This window comes from Kogia breviceps, chromosome 4, assembly GCF_026419965.1.
Source record: "Kogia breviceps isolate mKogBre1 chromosome 4, mKogBre1 haplotype 1, whole genome shotgun sequence".
NCBI lineage: Eukaryota > Metazoa > Chordata > Mammalia > Artiodactyla > Physeteridae > Kogia > Kogia breviceps.
In genome coordinates this window covers 136,762,325-136,787,054 of record NC_081313.1, presented here as the reverse complement: position 1 = coordinate 136,787,054, position 24,730 = coordinate 136,762,325, and the positions used below count along the sequence as shown (strand labels likewise).

The following is a 24,730-nucleotide window of genomic DNA, read 5'->3' as shown; positions in this document are numbered from 1 at the left end:
TTCCTTTTTTTTTTTTTTTTTTGTAGGGAAGCATGATTGGTGCACAAACCTCAGGAAAAATACAGATAGGCAGGAGGAAGGAAAATCAATCATGTAAAATCTTTCCACCCAGAACCAACTATGATTAACATTTGGATGTATATGTCCTTCTGGATCTCTTTCTGTATAAACCCTTCTAATGAATGTATATGTTGGTTTAATAAATATAGGTCTCCAGATTTGAATTCCCTTATCGCCTGGAGCTCCTGGAAGACTGCACTACCACGCATTTGCCCACTGGCTCCACCATGCGGCCGATGGCCGTAGTTATGCTTTCCAAAACCCAAACTAGGGAAATGTTTTTGATCCAAGGGCATCAAAGACATATTAGAAATGAGAACAGCCAGATAAATGCAGGTGCTGTGGTCATTAGACGAGTGGCCCACATTCTCAAGAGGGCTTCTGGTGGACATGGACCAGGGTCAAGCCCAAAACCTTGACTTTCTTAACTGTATGTGACAATGAACTGAACATAAGCTATGGGAATAATTTAAGTGCTGGGGACCCCTTCATTCCTTGTCCAGTTTTGGTATGATCTAAGAATGAGTCTGGCTCAAAGCTATTTTTAGAATTATACAGCTTATACATGTGTATGTACAGACCACTCTCAGTATTCACAGCAGTTATATTCTATAAAGTGGCCATCAACACTAAATCAGCAAGTACTGAACCATCGCTCTTTGAGAAAATACAGGGTTAGGTTCCTGTGAGCTTCCGATCACAGTGTTTCCATCAGCTGGTTTTTAATATATTACCTTATTTTACATGCGTTTCTGCTTAAAGATGCCTTATGTAATATGTATTGTTGCTTTGTTAGCATTAAATCACAGCCAACAACACTATAATTCATGCCTGAGCAAAGCTTATCTAAAACACATATTTTCGGGCTTCCCTGGTGGCGCAGTGGTTGAGAATCCGCCTGCCGATGCAGGGGACATGGGTTCATGCCCCGGTCCGGGAAGATCCCACATGCCGCAGAGCGGCTGGGCCCGTGAGCCGTGGCTGCTGAGCCTGCGCGTCCAGAGCCTGCGCTCCGCAATGGGAGAGGCCACAACAGTGAGAGGCCCGCGTACCACAAAAAAAATAAAATAAAATAAAATAAAATACATATTTTCTCCATAATGCCTATCACAGCCTCCTTTCTCATAGGGGCATAGACAGAGCATTCAGCACTGTGCCTGGGGGCCATTTTAAATAATGAAATCACCAGTAAAAAGTATAAGAATGTGGAAAATGGGGCACTAAAGAGACCAGGAACGGGACACTTGTGTACAGTAGGAGCCGAAACAAGAGAGCAGAGAGTTGCCTTGTTCAGCCTCAGCTGGGAACATGACTCAGATATTTTCCCACTCTGCACACGTCTGAAACTGACCATGAAAGCACTGCAAGGATTGATCTTGAGGTTACAAATAAATTTTAGTGAATAGGGAAATTCACAAATACAGAATCCACAAATAATGAGGACTGACTCTACATGTATATATGTACACATACACATATATACACATATATCTATGCATATGCATAGTATACATACATATAGTATTTGAATATTACATGTTCAAATAGATGTTTATCTTCACCAGTGCTTTTCAGTCCGTGAGTCATTTCTAATTGAGTTGTGAAATCAATTTAGTGGTTTCTAACTACCATTTTGGTATGAAATGGAATAAAAAATCAGAGGAAATCTCAAGTCTTGAGCATAAAGTTGCTTCGTGAAAAATGTTCATGCCTATATTGAATACCTCTAAGTAGGTATGTATTCCTGAGTTAGTATACAGTATGCACTTCCTACTGTAAATCGCAGACCCAAAAGTCTGAAAGCTGCTGTGCTGCAGTCAAGCAGGGTCGTTGTGAGTGGGCCTCTGGCGTCACACCACCTGAATTTGAACCCTCAATCGATTACAAGGCATGTGGCCTTTAGCAAGGCATTTGTCTGAGCCTCAGTTTATCTGTCAAGCGGTATAATAATAGCACCTCCCTTGCAGTGTTCTTGGGGGAATCAGTGAAATAAGGTAGAAAAGTGCCAGGTGCGTCGACAGTGAGGGTGACACCTGATGTTCCCCAGGTGGTGACGGGCTCCGGGCTGGACAGCCAGAAGTCAGACGAGGAGTACCGCGAGCTCTTTGACCTGGCCCTGCGGGGCCTGCAGCTCTTGTCCAAGTGGAGCGCCCACGTCATGGAGGTGGTAGGTGTCCCAGGGCAGAGGGTCTGCCCCTTCCCGGCCCCCTCCATCCTGAACTCTGTTCACTTGGAATCTGTCTGCCCCTGCCTCTCTCTGGCACTCTATTTTTTTAAACAGCTTTATTGAGGTGTAATTCACACACCACACCATTCACCCATTTAAAATGTAAATTTGTTAATTTTTAGTATATTGCCAGTGCTGGGCAGTCTCAGTCAAATTTAGAACATTTTCATCACCTCAAAAAGAACCCGGTACCATCACCCCCTATTCTCTATCCCTGCAGCCCTCAGCAGTCTCCTTCTGTCTCTACAGAGTTCCCTATTTTGGCTGTTTCCTATAAGTAGAATCGTATCATATGTGGTTATTTGTGTCTGGCTTCTTTTACTTCACGTTTTCAAGGTCCGTCCATTGTAGCACACATCAGTACCGCATTGCCTTTTATGACCGAGTGATATTACGTTGCGTGGACTCACCCCGTTTGGTTGATGCATTCACCCACTGATGGACGCGTGGGTCTCTCCTCTCTCCCCAGTACTCCTGGAAGCTCGTTCACCCCACAGACAAGTTCTGCAACAAGGACTGCCCGGGCACGGCCGAGGAGTATGAGCGAGCCACCCGCTACAACTACACCAGTGAGGAGAAGTTTGCCTTCGTCGAGGTGGGTGCTGACTCCCTGCGTCTCCTCACCCCCCACCCCCGAGGCTGCTGTTGCTCAGTGTCAGCAGCTGTAGGGCTTCCTGGAGGGGCACTGGGCCGGGCAGCAGCCATGGGCCTCATGTGCATGCACTTCCCTGCCCCCTCCTCCCACCCGAATTCATCTCTGTCCCAAGTTGTTATTTCAGAAGCGGTGAGAAATGCATTCTGTTCTTAAAATCCCAAAGAAAGAGTCACTCCATTAGACAAAACATCAGGGACAAAACACGTGACCAAAAGAGATATAACAAATGCCCAGACTGAGGAGTGGTTGGAGAACTTCAGATCGAAACCAAGATGAGATAGAATGCTGACCAGTCAGGATAGTAAAGATCTAGTAGACTGGTGATGTCTGTTGCTGGTTGAAGTGGGATGTAGACCTTCTCAGATACTTTGAGTGGCCAGTCCACATTTTACAGGCTTTCTGTGAGGGCATTCTGATCATCTGTATTCAGATTTTTAACGGGCATACCGTTTGGCACGTATATATCTCAGGGAAATAAGCCAACTGTGCCGAGACATATGTAACAGACATTTATTGCCGTATTGTTTATAATGCCAGAATATGTGAAACAACTGAAATGTCCTTCAATATGGACCAGGTAAAATAAATAAAGGTACAGCCGTATCATTGAATACTATGCAGCCACTAAAATGGATGTACTGACATGAAAAGATACACACAGTATATTGTTAAGTTAAAAAAGAAACAGGTTAGGGCTTCCCTGGTGGCGCAGTGGCTGAGAGTCCGCCTGCCGATGCAGGGGACGCGGATTCGTGCCCCTGTCTGGGAGGATCCCACATACCGCGGAGCGGCTGGGCCTGTGAGCCATGGCCGCTGAGCCTGCGCGTCCGGAGCCTGTGCTCCGCAATGGGAGAGGCCACAACAGTGAGAGGCCCGCATACAACTAAAAAAAAAAGAAAAAAAAAAAAAAAAAAAAGAAACAGGTTAAAGAGCAGCATGTAAAATGATGCCATTTCTACTAAAATTAACATACTTTTGCACATTTGCTCAAAATGGAAGGACATAAGTGTATATATTTATATATACCAAACCATTAACAGTAGTAATTTCTAAAGGGAGGATTCTACTTCCTGCTTTATAACCTTCTGATTTGGTTTTTTTGTTTGTCTGATTACAAAAAGATATGTCTGTGAGGGTGATGGAACTCATTCTTGTTGGGTTATGAGTGACAGCTACCTCTTTCATGACTCTCTGAAGCTTAGAAGTCAGAGACTTGGATGCTACCCCTGGACCCTTCATCTCTCGGAGCCTCAGCCTCTTTGTCTATAAGATGGAGCTGATTATCTTTACCCACTTCCATCCCAGCATTATTGTTGAAAATCAAAGAGTAATTACCAGAGATAATGATGTAGATGAGCAGTGAAGGCTATAAAGCATCATACATATTAGGGGTTAGAGTTGCTCTTTAGCTGAACTCCAGGCTGTACTTTAAAGAACTGAGGCTCAGTGGGGTCATTTCAGGCAGGTATGTGTTCCTGAGTTAGTAGATAGTATACACTTCCTACTGTAAATCACAGACCCAAAAGTCTGAAAGCTGCTGCGCTGCAGTCAAGCAGGGTCGTTGTGAGTGGGCCTCTGGCGTCACACCACCTGAATTTGAAACATCAGTCAATTACAAGGCATGTGGCCTTTAGCAAGGCACTTGTCTGAGCCTCAGTTTATCTGTCAAGGGGTATAATAATAGCACCTCCCTTGCAGTGTTCTTGGGGGAATCAGTGAAATAAGGTAGAAAAGTGCCAGGTGCGTCGACAGTGAGGGTGACACCTGATGTTCCCCAGGTGGTGACGGGCTCCGGGCTGCACAGCCAGAAGTCGGATGAGGAGTACCACGAGTTTAAAATGTAAATTCATTAATTTTTAGTATACTGCCAGTGCTGGGCAGCCACAGTCAAATTTAGAACATTTTTATCATCTCAAAAAGAAACCGGTACATTCACCCCCTATTCCCTATCCCTGTAGCCCTAAGCAGTCTCCTTCTGTTTCTGTAGAGTTCCCTATTTTGGCTGTTTCCTATAAGTAGAATCATATCATATGTGGTTTTTGTGTCTGGTTTCTTTTACTTCACGTTTTCAAGGTCCATCCATTGTAGCACAAATCAGTACCTCATTGCCTTTTATGACTCAGTGATAGTACGTTGCGTGGACTCACCCCACTTGGTTGATGTGTTCACCCACTGATGGACGTGTGCGTCTCTCCTCTCTCCCCAGACAGATCTTAATCACACTTGGCATTGAGCTGAGTGGTCCTGACCTCCTGGCACTTCCATTGCAAATAGTCAGCCTGGAAGACAGTTGCCCAGTCATTCACTGGGGGAGAAAGTCCTCCTCAAGCCTATTTATATAAAATGAGACTTACAAAGAGGACATACAACTTTGTAAAACGGTTTATACCTTTCTTTCCTTAATAAAAGCAATGTGTAGGCCCCATAGGTAGTTTAGAAAATATTCCTCTCAACCCCACTCCTACACTCACCTTCCCACAGTCTCAGAAAATCATCCAACCACAACCACCAGTGGCATTTTCTGTATTTCCTTCCAGTCCTTACTTTACTATACATTGAGAGGTTTTATAATTTTTATTTTGTTAGTAAAACATGTAAAAATAAATTTAAGAAAAGTAATTCTGGGGGGGCGGTGATGGTGGTGTGATGAATTGGGAGATTGGGATTGACATGTATACACTAATATGTATAAAATAGATAAGTAATAAGAACCTGCTGTATAAAAAAAATTAATTAAATTAAATTTTAAAGAAAGAAAGAAAAGTAATTTTACATGGCATTTAGCAACACTAAAACAAGGCAAAAATATTATAGTAACCTGCACCACCTCACTCCTCCCTGAATCCCAAAATAGGAAACATCTTTTCACCTCGTCAAGCTATTTCTTCCGGTATTTATCTCTGTACTTCCACTAACAGCCTGATGGGGCTGTTCCTTGGTTTTTCAATTTATGGCATTTTCTATTGATTTCCTACTTTGGGAGAAAACAGTTTAGTTCTTTCATCTCTACCTCCCATTCCCACCCCCAATACACCCAATTCCTTTCTCCCATCTTCCCAAAGTGGCAATTTAACACTTTTTGGGTAAATTTATAGTTGCTCTATATTACTATAACTGAGTCATGTGGTCTAATATGAATACATCTCTTTTCTGGCACAGCTTTTGCCTTTTTGTTTGATACATTTTCTATGTTCCAATCAAAAAGGAGCCCTCAAACATACCAACGTAAAAGAGCTAATCGCAATCATTATTTTATGAATTTTATTACTCTTCTTTTTCTTGGAGCCATTCCCACTGAAACCCCTTTTTCTTCTCTCCAGTCTGAACTGATTTGTCTCTAGATCTGTTGTTCAGTTACTGATCTGAGATATCTCATCATCATTACCCTGGGATTCCCTTTGTTCCTCTCCTGTATTGGACCCCAGGGCTGACTCTCTCTTTATATTGGTGGAGTATATCCTCCAAAGCTTTCTAAGAAAGGGATTATGGGGGAACATATTTCTGAGATCTTGAATATCTGAAAATGTTTTACTTCTAAATTCACTCATAGTGAGGGGCTAGAGAATTTTAAATTGTAAATAATTTTTTCCCAGAATTTTGAAGGTATTATTCCATTGTTTTCTATCTTTTAGTGTTGCTGCTGAAAGTTGGATTCTAGTCTAGTCCCTGTTTCCTTGTTATTTTTTCCTCTGTATAATTTTTTAATAATTGCTTTATTGAGATATAATTTATGTATTAAAAAATTCACCCTTTAAAGTGTATACTTATTTTTAGTATATTCAGAGCTGTGAAACCATTACTACTGCCTAATTTTATAACATTTTTGTTATCCCACCAAAAACACCCATACCCATTAATGGTCATTTGCCATTCATCCTTTTCCCCACCAGCCTCTGGCAACCACTAATCTACTTTCTGTCTGCATAATCTTGCCTCTTCTGGAGATTATATTTAAATGGAGCCATATAATATGTGATCCTTTGTGACTGGCTTCTTTCACTTAGCATGATGTTTTCAGGGTTCATCCATGTTCTAGTATATATCAGTACTTCATTCCTTTATGATTGAATAATATTCCATTATATGAATATATCATATTTGTTTATATATTCACAAATTTGGATTGTTTCAACTTTTTGGCTATCATGAATATGCTGATATGTACATTCGTGTACAAGTATTTGTGTGAAAATATGTTTCATTCTCTTGAGTATATACCTAGAAGCAGAATTACTGGGTCATGTGGTAACTCTACGTTTAAAAATTTGAGGAACTGTAAAACTGTTTTCCAAAGCAGTTGCACCATTTTACATTTTCACCAGCAGTGTGCAAGAGTTGCAATTTCTTCATATCCTTGTCATCACTTATGGCCTTTTTTATTTTAGCCATCCTAGTTGTGAAGTAGTTTCTCATGGTGGTTTTGACTTGCATAGCTCTAATAACTAATGATATTGAGCACCTTTTCATGTGCTTATTGGCCATCTCCATAGCTTCTTTGGAGAAATTTCTGTTCAGATTCTTTGCCCATTTTTTTTAAGGTTATTTGTCTTTTTATTTTTGAAGTATAAGAGTTTTTATATATTCTGTATCAGAAAAAGCTAATTAATTCGCCATGGGTACTAGGAAAACAGGGACTGTTTTCTAAAATGCAGCCAAATTTATGAGCCAAAATGAAAAAGAGGGAAAAATTTTATCATGCATCTTGTTTTCCAGAACTGGTATATTTTAAAATGTATCAATATTCAAACACCAAAAGAAAGAGTTTTTATATATTCTGGATACAAGTCCCTTATCAGACATATAATTTGAAAAAATTTTCCTCTATTCCATGGATTGTCTTTTTACTGTCTATATGGTATCCTTTGAAGTACAAAAGTTTTCAATTTTGATGAAGTTCAATTTATTTTTTCTTTTGCCACTTGTGCTTTTGGTGTCATATCTAAGAAACCATTGCCTAATCCAAGTTCTCAAAGATTTACTCCTTTGTTATCTTCTGAGATTTTTATAGTTTCAATTCTTACATTTAGGTCTTTGGTCATTTTGAGTTAATTTTTGTATATGGTGTGAGTAGGGGTCCAACTTTGTTCTTTTGCATGCAGGTGTCCAGTTGTCCCAGCACCAGTTGTTGGAAAGAGTATTCTTTCTCCATTGAATTGTCTTGGTACTCTTGTCAAAAATCAATTGACTATAAATGTAAAGGTTTATTTCTGGACTTTCAGATCTCTTTCATTGATCTATATGTCTTTCTATATGCCAATACCATACCTTTTTTTTCTTTTTTTTTTTTTTTTTTTTTTTTGCGGTACACGGGCCTCTCACTGTTGTGGCCTCTCCCGTTGCAGAGCACAGGCTCCGGACGCACAGGCTCAGCAGCCATGGCTAACGGGCCTAGCCGCTCTGCGGCATGTGGGATCTTCCCGGACCAGGGCACGAACCCGCGTCCCCTGCATCGGCAGGCAGACTCTCAACCACTGCGCCACCAGGGAAGCCCAACCATACCATTTTGATTACTGTAACTTTGTAGTAAGTTTTGAAATTAGGAAATGTGAGTCTAACTTTATTCTTTCATTTTCATCTGTATAATCTTATAGTCTCATCTCTTTATCACAGTTTTTCTGAAGTTTCACTGTAAGGCATCATGATAAGGGCCTTCTGCATTCATTGTTTGGGACACTAAGTAGGCCATTGCAGTGTGGAAATACAAGTTCCGTAGGTCTGGGAAATTTTCTTGAATTTTAATTTTGATAGTTTCCTCCTCTCTGTTTTCTCTGTTCTGTCTTTCTGGGTTTTCTATCTGTCAGATGTTGGATGCCCAGGAGTTAGTGTCTAATTTTTCTATCTTTTCTGTCTTATTGCATTTCACTTATTTTTGTTCTGCTTTCTGGGATATTTCCTTAATTTCAGTTTTCAACTCTGTTAGTATTTTTTATTTGGCCTATAATATTTTAAATGTCCAAAAGCTCCATCTTGTTCTCTGAATGTTTCTTTTTTTTTTAATCACACCCAATTCTTGTGTCATGAATGTGCTATCTCCACGAGAATATTATTGTTTTTTTCAATCAGCTTTACTGAGGTATAATTTACATTTGGTAAACTGCATCCATTTAAAGTGTATAATTCACAAAGTTTTGGCAGTTGTATATACACCTGTGAAACCAAAAACACAAGATGCGGAACATTTTCATCTCCCTTTAAGACTTCTTATGCCATTTTCAATCCATCCTTCCCTCCATCCTTGGCCTTAAACAATCACATTTTTGTCACCATAGATTTGTTTTCATTTTCTAGAATTTTATTTAAGTGGAATCATATAGAATGTATTTTGTGTGTGTGGCTTTTTCACTCAGCATAATAATTTTGAGATTCATCCACATTGTTTTTTGTATCAATAGTTTGTTTCATTTCATTGCTGAGTATTTTTCCATTGTGTGGCTATTCTACAATTTGTGTATCTATTCAATTGTTGATAAACATTGGGCCATTTCCAGCTTTTGGCCAACGTAAGCAAAGTTGCTTTAAATATTTGAGTATAAGTGTTTGTGTAGACATAGGTTTTTATTTCTCTTGGAATGGTCATATTGGAGGTGTGTGTTTAACTTTTTAAGAAACTGCCAGGGCTTCCCTGGTGGCGCAGTGGTTGAGAGTCCGCCTGCCGATGCAGGGGACACGGGTTCGTGCCCTGGTCCGGGAAGATCCCACATGCCGCGGAGCGGCTGGGCCCGTGAGCCATGGCCGCGGAGCCTGTGCTCCGCAACGGGAGAGGCCACTACAGTGAGAGGCCCGTATACCGCAAAAAAAAAAAAAGAAACTGCCAAACAGTTTTTCAAAGCGGGTGTACCATTTTATATTCCCACCAATTATATATGAGGGTTCTGTTGCACACACTCTCACAGTTCTTGTGCTGTCAGTCTTATTAATCTTAGCCATTCTAATGTATATTTAGTACATCTCATTGAGGTTTCAATTTGCATTTCCCTGAAGATTAATGATATTGAGCATCTTTTCATGTGCTTAATGACTATTTATAAATCTTCCTTTGTGAAGTGTTGTCTATTGAAATCTTTTGCCCATTTTTTAAAATTAGCTTTCCTTCTTCTTACTATTAAATTGTGAGAATCTTTATATATTCTAGATACGAGTCCTTATTCACAAATACGTTGCAAATATTTTTTTCTAATCGGTGACTGTCTTCATTTTCTTGGGGGGGGCTGCCTTCTAAAGAGCACCTGTTTTTAATTTTGATGAAGTTCAACTTATTTATTATTCTGTGGTTTGTGATTTTTTGTGTTCTAGCTAAGAAATCTCTGCCTAGCCCAAAGTTGCAAAGATTTTCCCTTAGGTCTAACAGATCTGCATACTCTTCTGTGTTTGGAGTTATTCTGAAAAATCTTCATTATTTTGTCCTTCCTTTGTCCCTTATTTCCTAGTTTCATTGCCAGCCAGGAGCCCCAGATTCTTTTATGACTTAACATTCCTTTAGAGCTTCTCTCTCATTATTTCTGCACTATAAAGGTTCTCTTCAGCCAAACCATTAGACTGTTTGTTCTAGTGAAAATTCTTACCTTCTGAACTATTCTCACTATATCTCTTGCCTCAAATGTTCTACTTCTTCATTTACAGTTTGGGGGAACATAAAGGCTTAGCATCTAAGCTCATTCATTCACTTACTCATTGCTTTTCAAGAAAAATCTCTTGAGGGCTCACCAGGGCCCTGGGACCCAGGGATGGAGCCTACACAGTGTGCCAAGCCTCACCCCTGCAGTGCTTACGGTGTGGTGCAGAGGGAGGACCATGTCATGAGGGGTGTGACAAGTGTGGCAGTTGTCAGGAGGCTGATTTGACAAGGCTTTCCCCTCTGAATTCTTTTTGTTTTTAACATCTTTATTGGAGTATAATTGCTTTACAACGATGTGTTAGTTTCTGCTTTATAACAAAGTGAATCAGCTATACATATACATAGATCCCCATATCCCCTCCCTCTTGCATCTCCCTCCCACCCTCCCTATCCCACCCCTCTAGGTGGTCACAAAGCACCAAGCTGATCTCTCTCCCCTCTGAATTCTGAGCTAATCTAGAAGTTAGCACTTGAGGCTGACGGGGCCCAAAGGATCAGGTTTGGTAAAGCTGGACCAGAGACTGTAACCTCACTCAAGGCCACACCAGGCTTCCTATTCCTCCCCCATCCCATGAAACTTCCCACTGGGAAACAGGCAAAGCAGCTGCATAAATATACACCTCCCGTCCTCGGCATGGGGAGGGGTGATTACCACAAGGACAAGACAGGCACCCAGAGGAGAGGACACACCCCACAGACAGACAGATCCCAAGTGAGCGCCAAGGTCAAAGTGAAGCTACATGCATCATAGTCACCTGTCTCCTCACCTCTGCAGACAGATAAGTGAGTTAAGGGGCTAGGGAGGAGGTAAATAGAAGGGCAGAAGCCTTTCCCCACAAGACTTCTACAGGAATCCTATTTTATGGACTCAAGCAGCAACTGGCCAAATCATTTCAAAAGCAAAGATTGTAAAAATTCTATAGAAAGAAGTTCTATTTGATATTGTCTGTGGGTACATGGTATGTGGAGAGACCTCTCAAAGTCAGAGTGCTACTCAAAACATGGTCCATGGACCAGCTGCCAATTGTCACCAGTCAGCGACAAGATGGGGAGCTGGTGCCAGAATGAAAATCAGCTGATAGTGAAGCACACCGCAGCGTGTGGCTGACATCTTTGCTTTGTAGCAGCACTTCCTTGATAAGGGAAGCGGAGTGCTGATTTCTCTTCTGGCACACGTTTCCACCCAGCCGTGAACTGACACTCTGAATAGCACTCGCTGGCCTCGTGCTTCAGGATATCTCCTCAAGCACACCCCCGGAGATGTGGTGAGGGTACCGGACAGACGGGTATGCCAAGGCACAGTGAGCCTGACCTCGATCTGTGCCTGGCCAGGTGATCGCCATGATCAAAGGCCTGCAGGTGCTCATGGGCAGGATGGAGAGCGTCTTCAACCAGGCCATCAGGAACACCATCTACGCAGCCCTGCAGGACTTTGCCCAGGTGACCCTGCGTGAACCCCTCAGGCAGGCAGTGCGGAAGAAGAAGAATGTCCTCATCAGGTGGGTCTTCAGATGGCCTTTTTCAGGGGGCACATCCAAAATCGGGGGTGCTGGGTGCAGGCCACAGAGGACATTCCCAGCTCAGTCAGCTTCCAGGGAAGTGTCTGAACACAAACGGACCTTCCAGTGAGTTCCAGCAAGTCCTCTGAGGCCCTTTTAGGAGATTGGACATTTGGGATGAATTAAGCCTCCATCTCTGGGTTTGGAGCCCATATCCACCACTGTCTAGCTGTGTGAACTTAGTCATGTTACTTACCTTCTCTACACCTCAGTTTCCCTCATTTGTAAACTGTGGATGATGATGGTACCTACTCCATAGGCTGTTGGATGATGAAATGAGATAATCCGTGTATAGACCTAAGCACACAGCAGCATGGAGTAAGTGTGCAACACATATAAGCGATTATTCAAGTTTTAAATATACAGAGATTTAAATGGACTAATGAAACTGTCCTATAAGCAAAAAGAAAAATAGCCATCCTTCACTCAGGTTCTCTCCCACTGTGTGGCCTCAGAGCTGAGTTCTCAGTGAGTCAGTGGGCCTCAAAATCACTGGGGCACTTGTAAAATGCAGACTTCCAGACTACACCTCCAATCTGTTAAGCCAGCATCCCTGGGGATGGGGCCCTGGAGTGAGCATGTTTCACAAGCATGCCAGGAGTTCTAAGGCACATGGTCCTGGAACACCATGGACTCTAGAAATAGGCTTGCAGTGCCTCTTTCCATCTGGTCTGAATCCTGGTTCTTCCTTCCCCAGTGTCCTACAGGCAATTCGGAAAACCATCTGTGACTGGGAAGGAGGCCGAGAGCCCCCCAATGACCCGTGCTTGAGAGGGGAGAAGGACCCCAAAGGTGGATTTGACATCAAGGTGCCCCGGCGTGCCGTGGGGCCCTCCAGCACACAGGTAAGCAGCTCCAGGCACAGGCCAGCTCTGCTGACTCAGAGGCCAGCCAGGCTATGGTAGGTCATCCTGGCTGGACCATGGGGCAGTGGGGCTGGGGGTCCTCAGGCAGGAGGGGCAGGGTCAAGCGGCTGCTCTAGTCTTATTCTGCCATCTTGTTTTGATATTAGAGGGAGGACCACTGACTTAAGATTCAGGAGACCTGGATTCTAGTCCTAGATACCTGTGTGACCTCGGGCACGTCACACAGATCTCTTTGTGCCTCAGTTGTCTAATCTGGCAAATGGGGGTAATACCAGGACTGGCTATCCTAGCCCTGTGAAGTACAGGTTCCAAAGTATAGGAGAAGTTTAAAGTGGAATCTGTATGCATCTGTCCTGTCCCTGTTAAATGAACGCTGACCCCCGCTTCCCCTGTAGTGATGTCCTAGCTTGGGAATTCCCAAGTTCTGCCTCTGACTTGCTGTGGGATCTTGGGCAAGTGCCTTGACCTCTCTGAGCTCTGGTTATCTTCTCCGTTAAATGAAAACTTTGGATGAGATCACGTTACTGACAAAACTTCGCTTTTGTTATTCCCCGTGCCCCCCGCCCCCAAATCACAAGTATCCAAAGCCCTCGACCACTTAGAGAAAGACTAATAATCAGAGATATTCAGAGTTGCCAACCGGAGCTTTTTCAGCAACGAGAGGTTGTCTATGGCTTATCCAAAGTAGTCGTTAGAATTACAGAAAAAAAAAGTAAAGAACCTAGGCATCTCAATTAAATCCTTGCCCCCTACTTAAAGAGAAATAGTTTCTGGTAGGCTTTTTGAGGTATTGAAAAAAAGCATATGGACCCATTACAGCTTTTAAAGGTTTTACAGGCCCCCAAAGCCCCAAGCTGGGAACTCCTGCTTCACATGACCTTTAAACCTCTCTCATCTCTGAAATCCTGATTCCTTGAATCATCTGAGATGAGCCATCTGAGGCCCACCCCTGACGCTTCTCACTGTATGTGTGTCTGTGTCTGGGCACGGGGTGGGGGCAGGGAGGCGGCACCGGGGTGAGCTGGGTTCTCAGCAGTGGCATCGTAGCTTCCCTTGGCCCGCAGCCCGCAGAACCCTTTTGCACTTATCTTGCCTGCTCAAGAGACGTGGAACTTCTCAAGGAAGCTTCTACAGACGGTTCTGTGTCATGCCAAGGGCCAGAGACCTTTCCAGTCCAGAATGGCCTGGAGGGGCTGAGCAGGGCTTCTGGGTGTTGCTTCCGGGCGAGGCAAAAGAGAAACTGGAAAGGAGGAGGTCGCAAAAGGGGACCAACAGGCAGAGAATGAGAGAGGGGTGGGGGGCAGGGAAGGAGAACGGAGCATTTATAAAGATAATATGAGAGGGAGTGTCACCAACAGTTAGGCCCCCCCGACACCCCCAAGTCATGTTAGGGTGGCACAGACACACTTGATAGACTCCTCCTAGACAGTCAGCTTGGAAGAGCCCTTAGAGACAAACTAGTCCCAAACTAGTTCCTCCCCATATTTTGCAGATGGGGAAACTGAGGTCCAGAGAGGGGAAGTGACTTGTCCAAGTCACAAGGTGAGTTTAGATGGAGGTGGGACGAGAACCAGGTCTCCTGACTCCCACCCTGGGGCTCTGTTAGGGCCTTGGGAGCACAGTAGACATGGCATCTGGCAGAGCTGGGAGGTGACTGTTCTGGTGAATTAAATGCTTTGTTTAATAAAAGTAGGTGGGGAAAACGTTTCCCCTTTTAGGGATGAAATGGATTTTCAAATAGTTAGAGTTTGGTACAAATCAGTGGACCCCCGCACAGACTGGATTGAAGACTCCTTTCTTGGAGGACTCCAAAGGCCGTCATTAGAGCAGTGCCTCTCGAGTCTTAGGGATGGTCAGCCATGCCCACCGACAGGGTTGCAGAGGGTGGGCTGCCTGATAAACCGGCAGCCCCGTAGTTCCTCCACCACAAAGGAAAGTGCTGTGCCAGGGATGTCGTGCCGCTCCTTTCTGTGGCCGTGCTGCCCAGCCCAGGCCAGGAGCGTGGTGGGTGTGGTCCTAGAGGAGATCAGAGGCGGCCAGCATGGACGTGGTGGCAGGGGGAGGTTGGAGCATCTCAGAGGTGGTCGGCAGGTGGCCTCTAGCAGTTGTGGCGGCTTTCCCACCGTATACAATACCTCTTGCTTTTCTCTCTCTCTCTCTCTCTTCTCTCTCTCCCTCTTCCCTGTCTCTCCTGCCCTCCCATTCCCTCCTCCTCTCTCCTATCTATGTCTTAGGCCTGCCAGTGGTCCCCGCGGGCTTTGTTTCACCCCACTGGTGGCACACAGGGCCGAAGAGGCTGCCGATCCCTGGTATAACACCGCCTGGCTGGGTTGGTTGGGTACCCTTCTCCAGGAGGCAGCAGGAATGGACTAGCCTGGCTGCTCACGGCCCCTTCCAGCCCTAAGATTCAAAGACACATGATGTGGAAAGATGTAGATTAGCACTTGCGCCCTTTGCACTTAAGGCCCTCTGTAAGCAGGAGTTAATTGTCTAGTAGGCCTCCTGTGTAAGTACCGACCTTCACCTGCGTCCCACCCAGCATTTCGGCAAGCTGTACCATGCAGCTGATGCCTGCGGAGGCGCTGTCCCTCGGTCTTGAGGGTCAGAAACCTGAGGTGGTGGGGGGCTTGCTCTGATCCTACCTCATTTCACAGTTCCTTGGAATGTCAGAGCTGAAAGGGACTGGTTGGAGAAAGCATCTGGTGCAACCTCCTCACGTTAGCAGATAAGAAAACTGAGGCCCAGAGTGGGACTCTGTTGCCCAAGGTCACACAGCAAGTCAGGGGCCTACCTAGCCTTGAACCCCATTCTTTTGACTGTGAGTCCAGTGCTCCATCCCTGGTTCCACCGTGGCTGTCCAGTAAAGCAGGGAGTGACTCCAGGGTGATGTGGAATGAGGTTCTCCTCTGATGCCCACGCCATGGGCCAAGCAGAGCAAGCAGGACCCTGGGCCTTGAAAGACCAGGTATTACCAGGTCCTCCTAGCTGGGAAGCCGCTGGCCCCAGGCAGAACATCCTGCCAGGCTGGCCAGTCTCCCTCCTGAAGGTTACACATTCCAAATTTACTTCTCCAACCCTAAACTGGTGCTTCCTTAAGACAGTGCTTTTTAAGGGCAGATATCTTCAGAAAAAAAGAATAGAAGCACAGCACAAAGCAATCTTTTCCCTTGGATGGAGGGCCAGCCCCCTGACCTTCCCATCTTCCTTTCTTTTTCAAGCTGTACATGGTGCGGACCATGCTTGAATCGCTCATCGCAGACAAAAGCGGCTCCAAGAAGACCCTGCGGAGCAGCCTGGATGGACCCATCGTCCTCGCCATAGAGGACTTCCACAAGCAGTCCTTCTTCTTCACCCACCTGCTCAACATCAGTGGTGAGCCGCCCTGTCGGAGGCAGGGGGAGGGCTCTCAGGAACTAGAGCGTCTAAGCTGTTGGGCCAAAAGTTGCAAAGAGACGTGATCATCTACCCATAGGGGCACATTTTACCACCAAAGAAAAAAGACACACTTTCCAGTAGACTCTGGGAAAGGCCAGGCTCAGCCCAGCTATTCTGACTCAGCTAAATCTGGTAGATATTTGTAGCTAATTGGTTATGAAGTTCCCAGTAAAGTGGGATCACAAACAGGTGGCACCCTCAGACACATGCAGGGACCAGGTCAGCCTTTTGTTTTTAAGCAACAGCTCTGAGCTGATTAGTGCCCGTTGCTCCTAGCAAAGGAGGCTCCCGGACTGCACCTGGATCCCAAGTCCCCCGCTCCACCTCTCCTGTTGGTGGGATGCATGTGCAGGTGGGACAGGGGTGGGGAGTGGAGGGGAGAGCGGCATCCCAGGGTCCTGGGAGGGGTGATGTGTCTGTTAATATTGAAAAGAGTGATCTTTAACAGCCCAAAATTCTCCATAGGGAGCAGCCTAGGAAGGGCCTTCAAGGCCTGTGTAAGGGATCCATAATTATCACAAGCAAGGGTCATGGCTGCAGTGCAGTTAAAAGCGGGCACCCATGGATCTGTCTTGACACTTATGGCAAGCATGCTTTGACACTTAGATAGCATGTTTTCAGGCTGGCTTTGTAAGGACACGATGGAAATTGTAGGGGCATCTAAAGCTCTAAAACAGCACTACCCCCTGCCACACACACACACACACACACACACACACACACACACACACACACACACAGCTGGGTGAACAAACACTGTCTTATATATATATATATATTTTTTTTTTTGGTGGGGCGCCACACTGCACAGCTTGCGGGATCTTAGTTCTCTGACCAGGGATTGAACCCACGCCCTTGGCAGTGAAAGCATGGGATCCTAACCACTGGGCCACCAGGGAATTCCCCAAACACTGTCTTCTAAGTAGACGTTCGGCTGGCCTTCAGGTACAGGAGAGCAGGGTCTACTGATCGAGTCATATTCGTGAGTACCTGCTCTGTACCTAGCACAACGAAAGAAGAATAAAAGTTTTAAAAAACCCAGTAAGAACTAAGATCTTCGGGTGCTTCCGATGTGTAACCCAAGGCTCTCTCCCTTATGCTTCCAGAAGCCCTGCAGCAGTGTTGTGACCTCTCCCAGCTCTGGTTCCGAGAATTCTTCCTGGAGTTAACCATGGGCCGGCGAATCCAGTTCCCTATTGAGATGTCCATGCCCTGGATTCTAACAGACCATATCCTGGAAACCAAAGAACCTTCCATGATGGAGTAAGAGGCAGGGTTGGGCCAGCAAGGAGGTTCCCGAGGTGCAGGTAGAGGGCAGTTTGCCAGCCAGCGAGCTCTGTTCTTTCCAGAACTTTCCAGATGAGGTAGTGTGCCCCACCCAGGATCAAGTCACCACGAGGTGTGACTCAACCTTGCAGAAAGGTTCAGAAATCTACCAGCCCAGCTGCCCTTCCCAGACTTTGTCAGTCTCATAACAGCCACGCTGGGAAAATTATCATCTCTGGGGATAGGGAAGCTAATGGCCTTAATGGCCACCAGATTTCTTTTAGTCCCAGACTAATTTTTTTCAGGCCTTGCCTTTATTAACATCATGGACTTTGATTTCTGTGGGCAGACAGTAAAGTAAGTTATCCCTAAGTGGAGGCTGGAAACATCCTAGACCCTGAAAGCGTCTCTTTTTCCTAACTCTGAATTTGTTCACCCAACTGTTCGTATTTCCTAAGCAAGTTTAAATCTCCCTGCCTTAAGAGAGATCATTAGTGAGCTACTGGACATTGTTGTTCCCTCTTCAGATACGTCCTCTACCCTTTGGATCTGTACAACGACAGCGCCTACTATGCTCTGACTAAGTTTAAAAAGCAGTTCCTGTACGATGAGATCGAAGCTGAGGCAAGTGATTGCTTCTCCTTTTGTTCTTATAATCGTGTTCCAAGAGTCTGGACTTTTCAGATCTCTAGCTGGGCACAAAGTGGGGTGTCTTAGTCCATTTGGGCTACTATAATGAAATACCGCAGACTGCGGGGCTTATAAACAACAGACATGTATTTCTCACAGTTCTGGAGGCTAGAAGTCTGAGATCAGGGTGCCAACCTGGTCAGGGGAGGACCCTCTTCTGGGTCCCAGACTTCTTGCCATGTCCTTACATGGTGGACGGGGCCAGGGAGCTCTCTGGGTCTCTTTTATAAGAGCACTGATCCCATTCCTGAAGGCTTCATCCTCATGACCTCATCACCTCCCAAAGGCCCCACCTCCTAATTCCATCACCTTTGGGGGTTAGGATTTCAGCACATGAATTTTGGAGGGACACAAACATTCAGACCATAGCATGGGAGATCAGTGGCTTGCTTTGGAGACTGATCTTTATAAACATCATGATCATCAAAAGGGACCTAGAACAGGATGATAGTCTTTCTTTTTCAGATGTTTAGGGATGGCAAACGTTAGAACTGCGTGGGTAAAATTAATTTCTAATGGGTCTTTTACAGTTGGATTAATTGGCTAATAATAATAACAGTAATGCTACCTATCAATTATTACATGTTTACCATTTGCCAGGTATAGTACTAAGCACTTTATGGACATTTTAAATAATCTTTACAGTAATTTAAGAAGTGTATGCTACTGTCTATTTTACAAATAATAAATCTTAAAGTGTTCAAGTATCATTACCCCCACATCACACAGCTACAGAGTCTCATTCTAGTACTGGTAGGATGGAAATAGCCATCCTCTCACCTATGAAGCTGTTGAATAGTCGCTCAATGGCCTTATTTCTGAAATCATCAGGAAAGGCTGGGATATGCTGCAGTTACAGACAATCACACATTCTTAGTAGCTTGGGACCAAAGGTTCATTTCTCCATTGCATGTTGGCTGGGGGCTCTGTTCTATGTAGTCTTTAATCTGGGACCCATCTGGGATATTCATTAGTTGCCATGGCAGGGGGACGTGTCAGGGTGAATCATAGTCTGATCCTTAAAGCTTCCACCTGGAAGTGACACATGTCCTTGGTCAAAGCAAGTCTCATGGCAGTGCCTCCTTTCAAAGAGGAGCAAGGAAGTGCAGTCCTACCACAGGCCTGCAAGGACCAGAAATGGGATCAGCAGCACTAAGGACTATGAAATATCTCAATTTTGTCATCTGGAAATTGGAATGAGAGTGTCTGCTCCACCTAGGTACGTGGGATTATATAAACGTAGAATGAGGCCAATTGTCACACAGATATAAGGCATTCTTATTTATAAAGGAAAGATGTGTTTTAGGACAAGCATTACCACCATATTAGTTTGAAAGTTTATGTATTTCAAAGAAAATCTAGGGCTTCCCTGGTGGCGCAGAGGTTGAGAGTCCGCCTGCCAATGCAGGTGACATGGGTTTGTGCCCTGGTCTGGGAAGATCCCACATGCCGTGGAGCGGCTGGGCCCGTGAGCCATGGCAGGAGAGGCCACAATAGTGAGAGGCCCACGTACCGCAAAAAAAAAAAAAAAAAAAAAAAAAAAAAAGAAAGAAAGAAAGAAAGAAAAAAAAAAAAAGAAAATCTAGTAGAGATTCTGCTTTCTTTCTAAATCTTCCAGTTGCTATGGGAGTTGAAAACCTTGATGGACCCCAGTACAAATCTATCCTGTTTATCTCCTGAGCAGTACACAAATTTGGAAAGAAAGATTCCAGTAGACAAGTTAATTGGTTGCATCTCAGCTTGGACAGGTCCATTTTCCGATAAGATTTCAGATAGTCATGTTCTCCAACAGGTTGAAAACAAAAAATCTAAAGTGTCATATGTCCAAGTGACATTTTAAAAATAAATGTAAAGAAAGCACACAGACAAGCCCTGGATAACACTGGAGGCCATGGAGCAGAAGTATAAATTGAGACCCCCAGCTCATGGCCTTTCTCCGCCTTTCTCTTCCCATCTTCAGACTCTGTTCTGAACCAGGAAGGGCCTATGTGTGGATACCCAAGCTTTGTCTCCCTCCTGTGCCCCAAAACGATGGCCCCTTGGCCAACCCCAGGCCCTAGGGGTGCACACACCTGCAGTGCAGTCCACCCTCAGGGAGGAACCCAGGGAAAAGAGCACACAGGGCCTGGAAGAGACTTGGGCTATTTGGGCAAGAATATTCAAAGCTGGTTATAGAAGGGGACATGTGTTGGGCACCCCACCCTGGATCTTACGGGTCCTTTGCCTGAAGGAGTCCCCCTTAGGGATCCTTGAAGCTCAGACTCCAGGGCAGAGGCCTTGGTTACCTGCATATGAGGACGACACTGCACACAGCACTGTGTTTTTATGTTCAGAATAACATTTAGTGTGTAAAATAAAAGATACGAAAGCTCTTTGAATAAAGAGTTAACCTTATGGAGCTGGGAGTTTGGTGCGAAAAGGATTGAAGATTAATCACCTAAATACAGTCTATTTCCTTTGAAGTTATACTGTTACCCTGCTACTATCAGAGCCCATCTCTTTAACGCCCCACCTTTGGCCGTTCCCTGCTCTTGCCATCACTGGAGGATTTGCTTTCGATCCTCTATGTCTGCTGTGAACTTTCTTCTCACCTCAGCATCACATTCTGCCACTGACATGATGAAACACTGAAAAGGCAAGACGGTCTCTTATTCATTAAAAACCAAAGATTTTTAAGCAAACTGGTTTTAAAAAGAGGTTTTTAAATTTTTAATGACCATTAACTTCTTCATTTGCAAAGCAAGATAAAGTAAAATAAAAGGAATAGACAAGAAATTCTATCGGGAGAGATGAGGGGACTGATATGTGTAATTACAGGATGTGAAGCCTTATTTGTGGCATTCCCCCTGGGCAGGCACCTTGTAACAGCCAGGAGGAGACCAGTGGGGACAGTGGTTCCTCGACAGCTTTTTGAATTTTGCTTTCTTTGTGCCTGGTTGAGGACCTTGAGGGCAAGGGACCAGACTTCCCAAACTTAGTTGGCCACAGAATCTTCTTTTTTTTTTTCCTGCAAAGCATCTTGCTTCACCTTACACTTCAGGCAGTGCTGCACCACTGCCCCATTCAGTTGCTGAAATTTCTCTAATAAAGCCGGACAGACACCATTGACATTTCCTGCTTCTTCTTCACCAGGTGAACCTGTGTTTTGATCAGTTTGTCTACAAGCTGGCGGACCAGATCTTTGCTTACTACAAAGCAATGGCTGGCAGGTATGAGAGCCCCAGGGCTACGTGCAGCAAAGCTTCCTAAGATTGCCACCTAGAAGGCAAGGTTCTCTGTTGCAAAACGTCCCATCTCCTTTAGGACCTAAGGAAATCTGAGTGATTCCGCGGGCCTGGATTTGGTGCTAGAATGTAGGAGAAAGGAAAATAGGCAGATGTGGTGCTAGATCTCATGGAGCTTACAGTCTAGTGAGGAAAACAGACATTAATAAAAACTACTGAATGCACGGTGGCAAGGGAGGTTCCTATGAAGGACAATCTAATGGGAATATATGACAGTTAAACCTGAACTAGTCTTTGGGATGGGTAACTGGAAGAGCTGTCCTGAGAAAGTAACATTTGAGTTCACATCTGAAGTTGATTTTTACTTTACTTAATTAAGTAAAACTGGGTGAAGAGTAGGGCTAGAAATTGCAGGCAAAACAAACTACTTGTGCAGAGTCCCTGTGGCAGAAGCATAAGATGAAGAGCATGCCTACTTCTACTTTGTAGGGCTGTTGAGAGGATTAATGTGAATTAGTACATGTAAATGTCTCATTCATGGACCACAGAGTGGGCAGGCTGCATGGTAAAGCTGGGCAGGTAGGCAGGGCCCAGGTCTTGCAGCCTTGTAGGCATTTGTCCTAGGAGGAGTGGAACACCACGGGAGAGTTTCCAAAGTGTGACAGTGACCCAGTTTGATTTTTATTTTTAGAAGTTTGATCTTTTAAAAACATTAAACTGTAGAGAATGGATTGGAGGTGAGCAAGAATGGGAGTGTGAAGGCCAGACAGAAGGCCAAGGAAGAGGAGAGGTCTAGGCATGTCAGGTTTTACAGGCTCATTGGTATTGTCAGTATGGGTTGATTTAGACCCCTGAGAATTCCTGGGTTCAAGGAACCCATAATAGTACTGGTCAAAAAAACCCTGCCTACATAGATAGATAGATAGATAGATAGATAGATAGATAGAGATAATTTCCCTTTTTATTGGAAATCCAAATGTACCAACCAGTAATTTCAAGGATTGTTACTTTTTTTCCCTACAATAAAAATTTGCTTTGTTTGGCTTTCAACAACTTGAATTGTTGTGATGTATTTCAGACAGGAGGTGATGTACAGATGCACAAGTGTCTGTTAACACAGAATGTGCATTAAATGAAGTGAATCGCTCTTAAGGATGTAAACTATAGAAAGCATATGCATAGGGTTTCAGGGAAAGTGCAAAGAACACAGCCTTTCACAGAGGAGTCACTTCCCAAGTGTCTGAATTGAATTGCATGGGGTTCTAACAGTGAGCTGGGCTTCCAGCTTCTCTAAGATAATTTTCAAATATGCTGGTCCATTGTCTGTGTAAACAAACTCAGACTTGTCAAACCCTGGGTCCTCTATATATTTAATTTAAAAAATATCCTTATCTGAAATAGGAATCTTAATCTATATCCCTCCTTACAAGATCTGTAGTTTGTCAAAGGTACGGGAAGTTGGGGGAGATTGCGAGAAGTTGGGGGAGTCAGAGAGCACAGGAGAGACAGAGTGATCTAGATCATTGCTGTCCATCAGAAATATAATGCAATTACAAATGTTGGGTCACAGATGTAATTTTAAACGTTTTAGTAGCCATATTTTAAAAATTAATTTAATGCTATGTTTTATATAATCCATTGTATCTAAAATATTATAATTTCATCATGTAACCAATAAAAAGTTATTAAGGAAATAGTTTTCAATGTTTTTTTCCTAAGTCTTCAACATCTAGTGTGTATTTTATGCTAATAGCACGTCTCAGCTTGGACCCGCCACGTTTCAGGTACTCAGCAGGCTCACCTGGTGGGTGGCTAATGTATTGGACAGTGTAGATTTAGATGATGTCACTTTCCTGCTTAAAACCTTTCCATGGCTTCAATTACATCTGGAAAACATCTAACCTCCTTACTGTGGCTTATATTGTCCCACATGGTCTGGCCCCTAAACTAACTTTATAAATTCATTTTTGCACCATACTCTCCAGCACACCTGCCCCTTATCTACACTGACCATTTTTCCTTTTTCTCAACATACCAAGCTAATCATGCCTGAAAGATTCTTCCCCCAGATCTTTCCAGTTTTAGCATTTAGGTCTCTGTCCAACAGAATCTCTTTAGAGACACTTTCCCTGACCTCCTAACACCAAATGATCCTGTTTTATTATTTTCAGAGCACTTATTACTCTGCAATCCATGGCTCAGTGTAAAAGATCATAATAGAACATCTAATTCATAGGATTGTTGTGAGATTAAAAATGATTCTCTGCATGTACGTGTATGCTTGGTGAATAGTAAATACTATGCAGGTATTTACTATTATCTGAAATTATTTTATTCCTCTGCTTATTTATTTATTATCAGTCTCTCTTTACTAGAACGTAAGCTCCATAAGGACAAGAACTTCGTATCCTCGGTACCTAGAATGTTTCCTGGGATATACTAAGCAGGGACTCAATTGCTTTTATGGTGAATGAATAAAAGCAAGAATGCATCTCAACTTCTGTGTTGCCTGTCTTTAACACAGAAATTCTGTTTCACATATTGAGCTTTTGGGGCTGAAAAAAATTAGAAGAACTTTGCTCTAGATCAGAAAAAAATATGTAAAATATATAAGATAGCACTTCATGAGTAGATCCTGTGGTTTGAAATACACATGGCTGGGTGATTGATCACCATTCACCATCATGTTTACTGGCCTTATTTCACTTTTATCCCTTCCAGTGTCCTGTTGGATAAACGTTTTAGGGCTGAATGTAAGAATTATGGAGTCATCATTCCATACCCACCATCCAACCGCTACGAAACGCTGTTGAAGCAGAGACATGTCCAGGTATGGTGACAGAGGTGGAATGGGCAGGAGAGAGGAACTGTGACGTTAGCCTAGAGATTGGAAATCAGGCCTGCTTACCGTCTTCCCTGGGTATTGCCCGGTGTGGGCTTCTGACCATGGATATAACACCCCCTCAGAATCTTACAGTCAAGAGGCATTGGGCTTCCTTTGGTTCAAGTTCTAGGCTTCTCAGCTCAACGGCCATTCACCTCTGATGAGTAGCGGCCACCAAAGCCTTTGTCCTCCCATCATAAGCTGCAGCCCACCTCCTTCAGTCGGGACTAATGTTCAGAAATGGGTAAA

At 44.1% G+C, this 24,730-nt stretch overlaps 1 protein-coding gene across 2 annotated transcripts in view; it reads left to right on the top strand.

The window, feature by feature from the left end:
* CYFIP2 (cytoplasmic FMR1 interacting protein 2) overlaps nt 1–24,730 on the top strand; it is a 133,697-nt gene that overhangs the window by 40,839 nt on the left and 68,128 nt on the right. Inside the window, exons 12-21 of one of the 2 annotated variants that reach the window (XM_067032007.1) lie at nt 2,108–2,227; nt 2,757–2,882; nt 11,890–12,056; nt 12,814–12,961; nt 15,217–15,291; nt 16,201–16,354; nt 17,524–17,680; nt 18,211–18,307; nt 21,506–21,582; nt 24,319–24,427. In XM_067032007.1, the coding sequence (XP_066888108.1) occupies nt 2,108–2,227; nt 2,757–2,882; nt 11,890–12,056; nt 12,814–12,961; nt 15,217–15,291; nt 16,201–16,354; nt 17,524–17,680; nt 18,211–18,307; nt 21,506–21,582; nt 24,319–24,427 (1,230 nt within the window). The remainder of the gene's footprint in view (nt 1–2,107; nt 2,228–2,756; nt 2,883–11,889; nt 12,057–12,813; nt 12,962–15,216; nt 15,292–16,200; nt 16,355–17,523; nt 17,681–18,210; nt 18,308–21,505; nt 21,583–24,318; nt 24,428–24,730) is intronic. The other variant, XM_059062927.2, reaches the window with a different exon arrangement.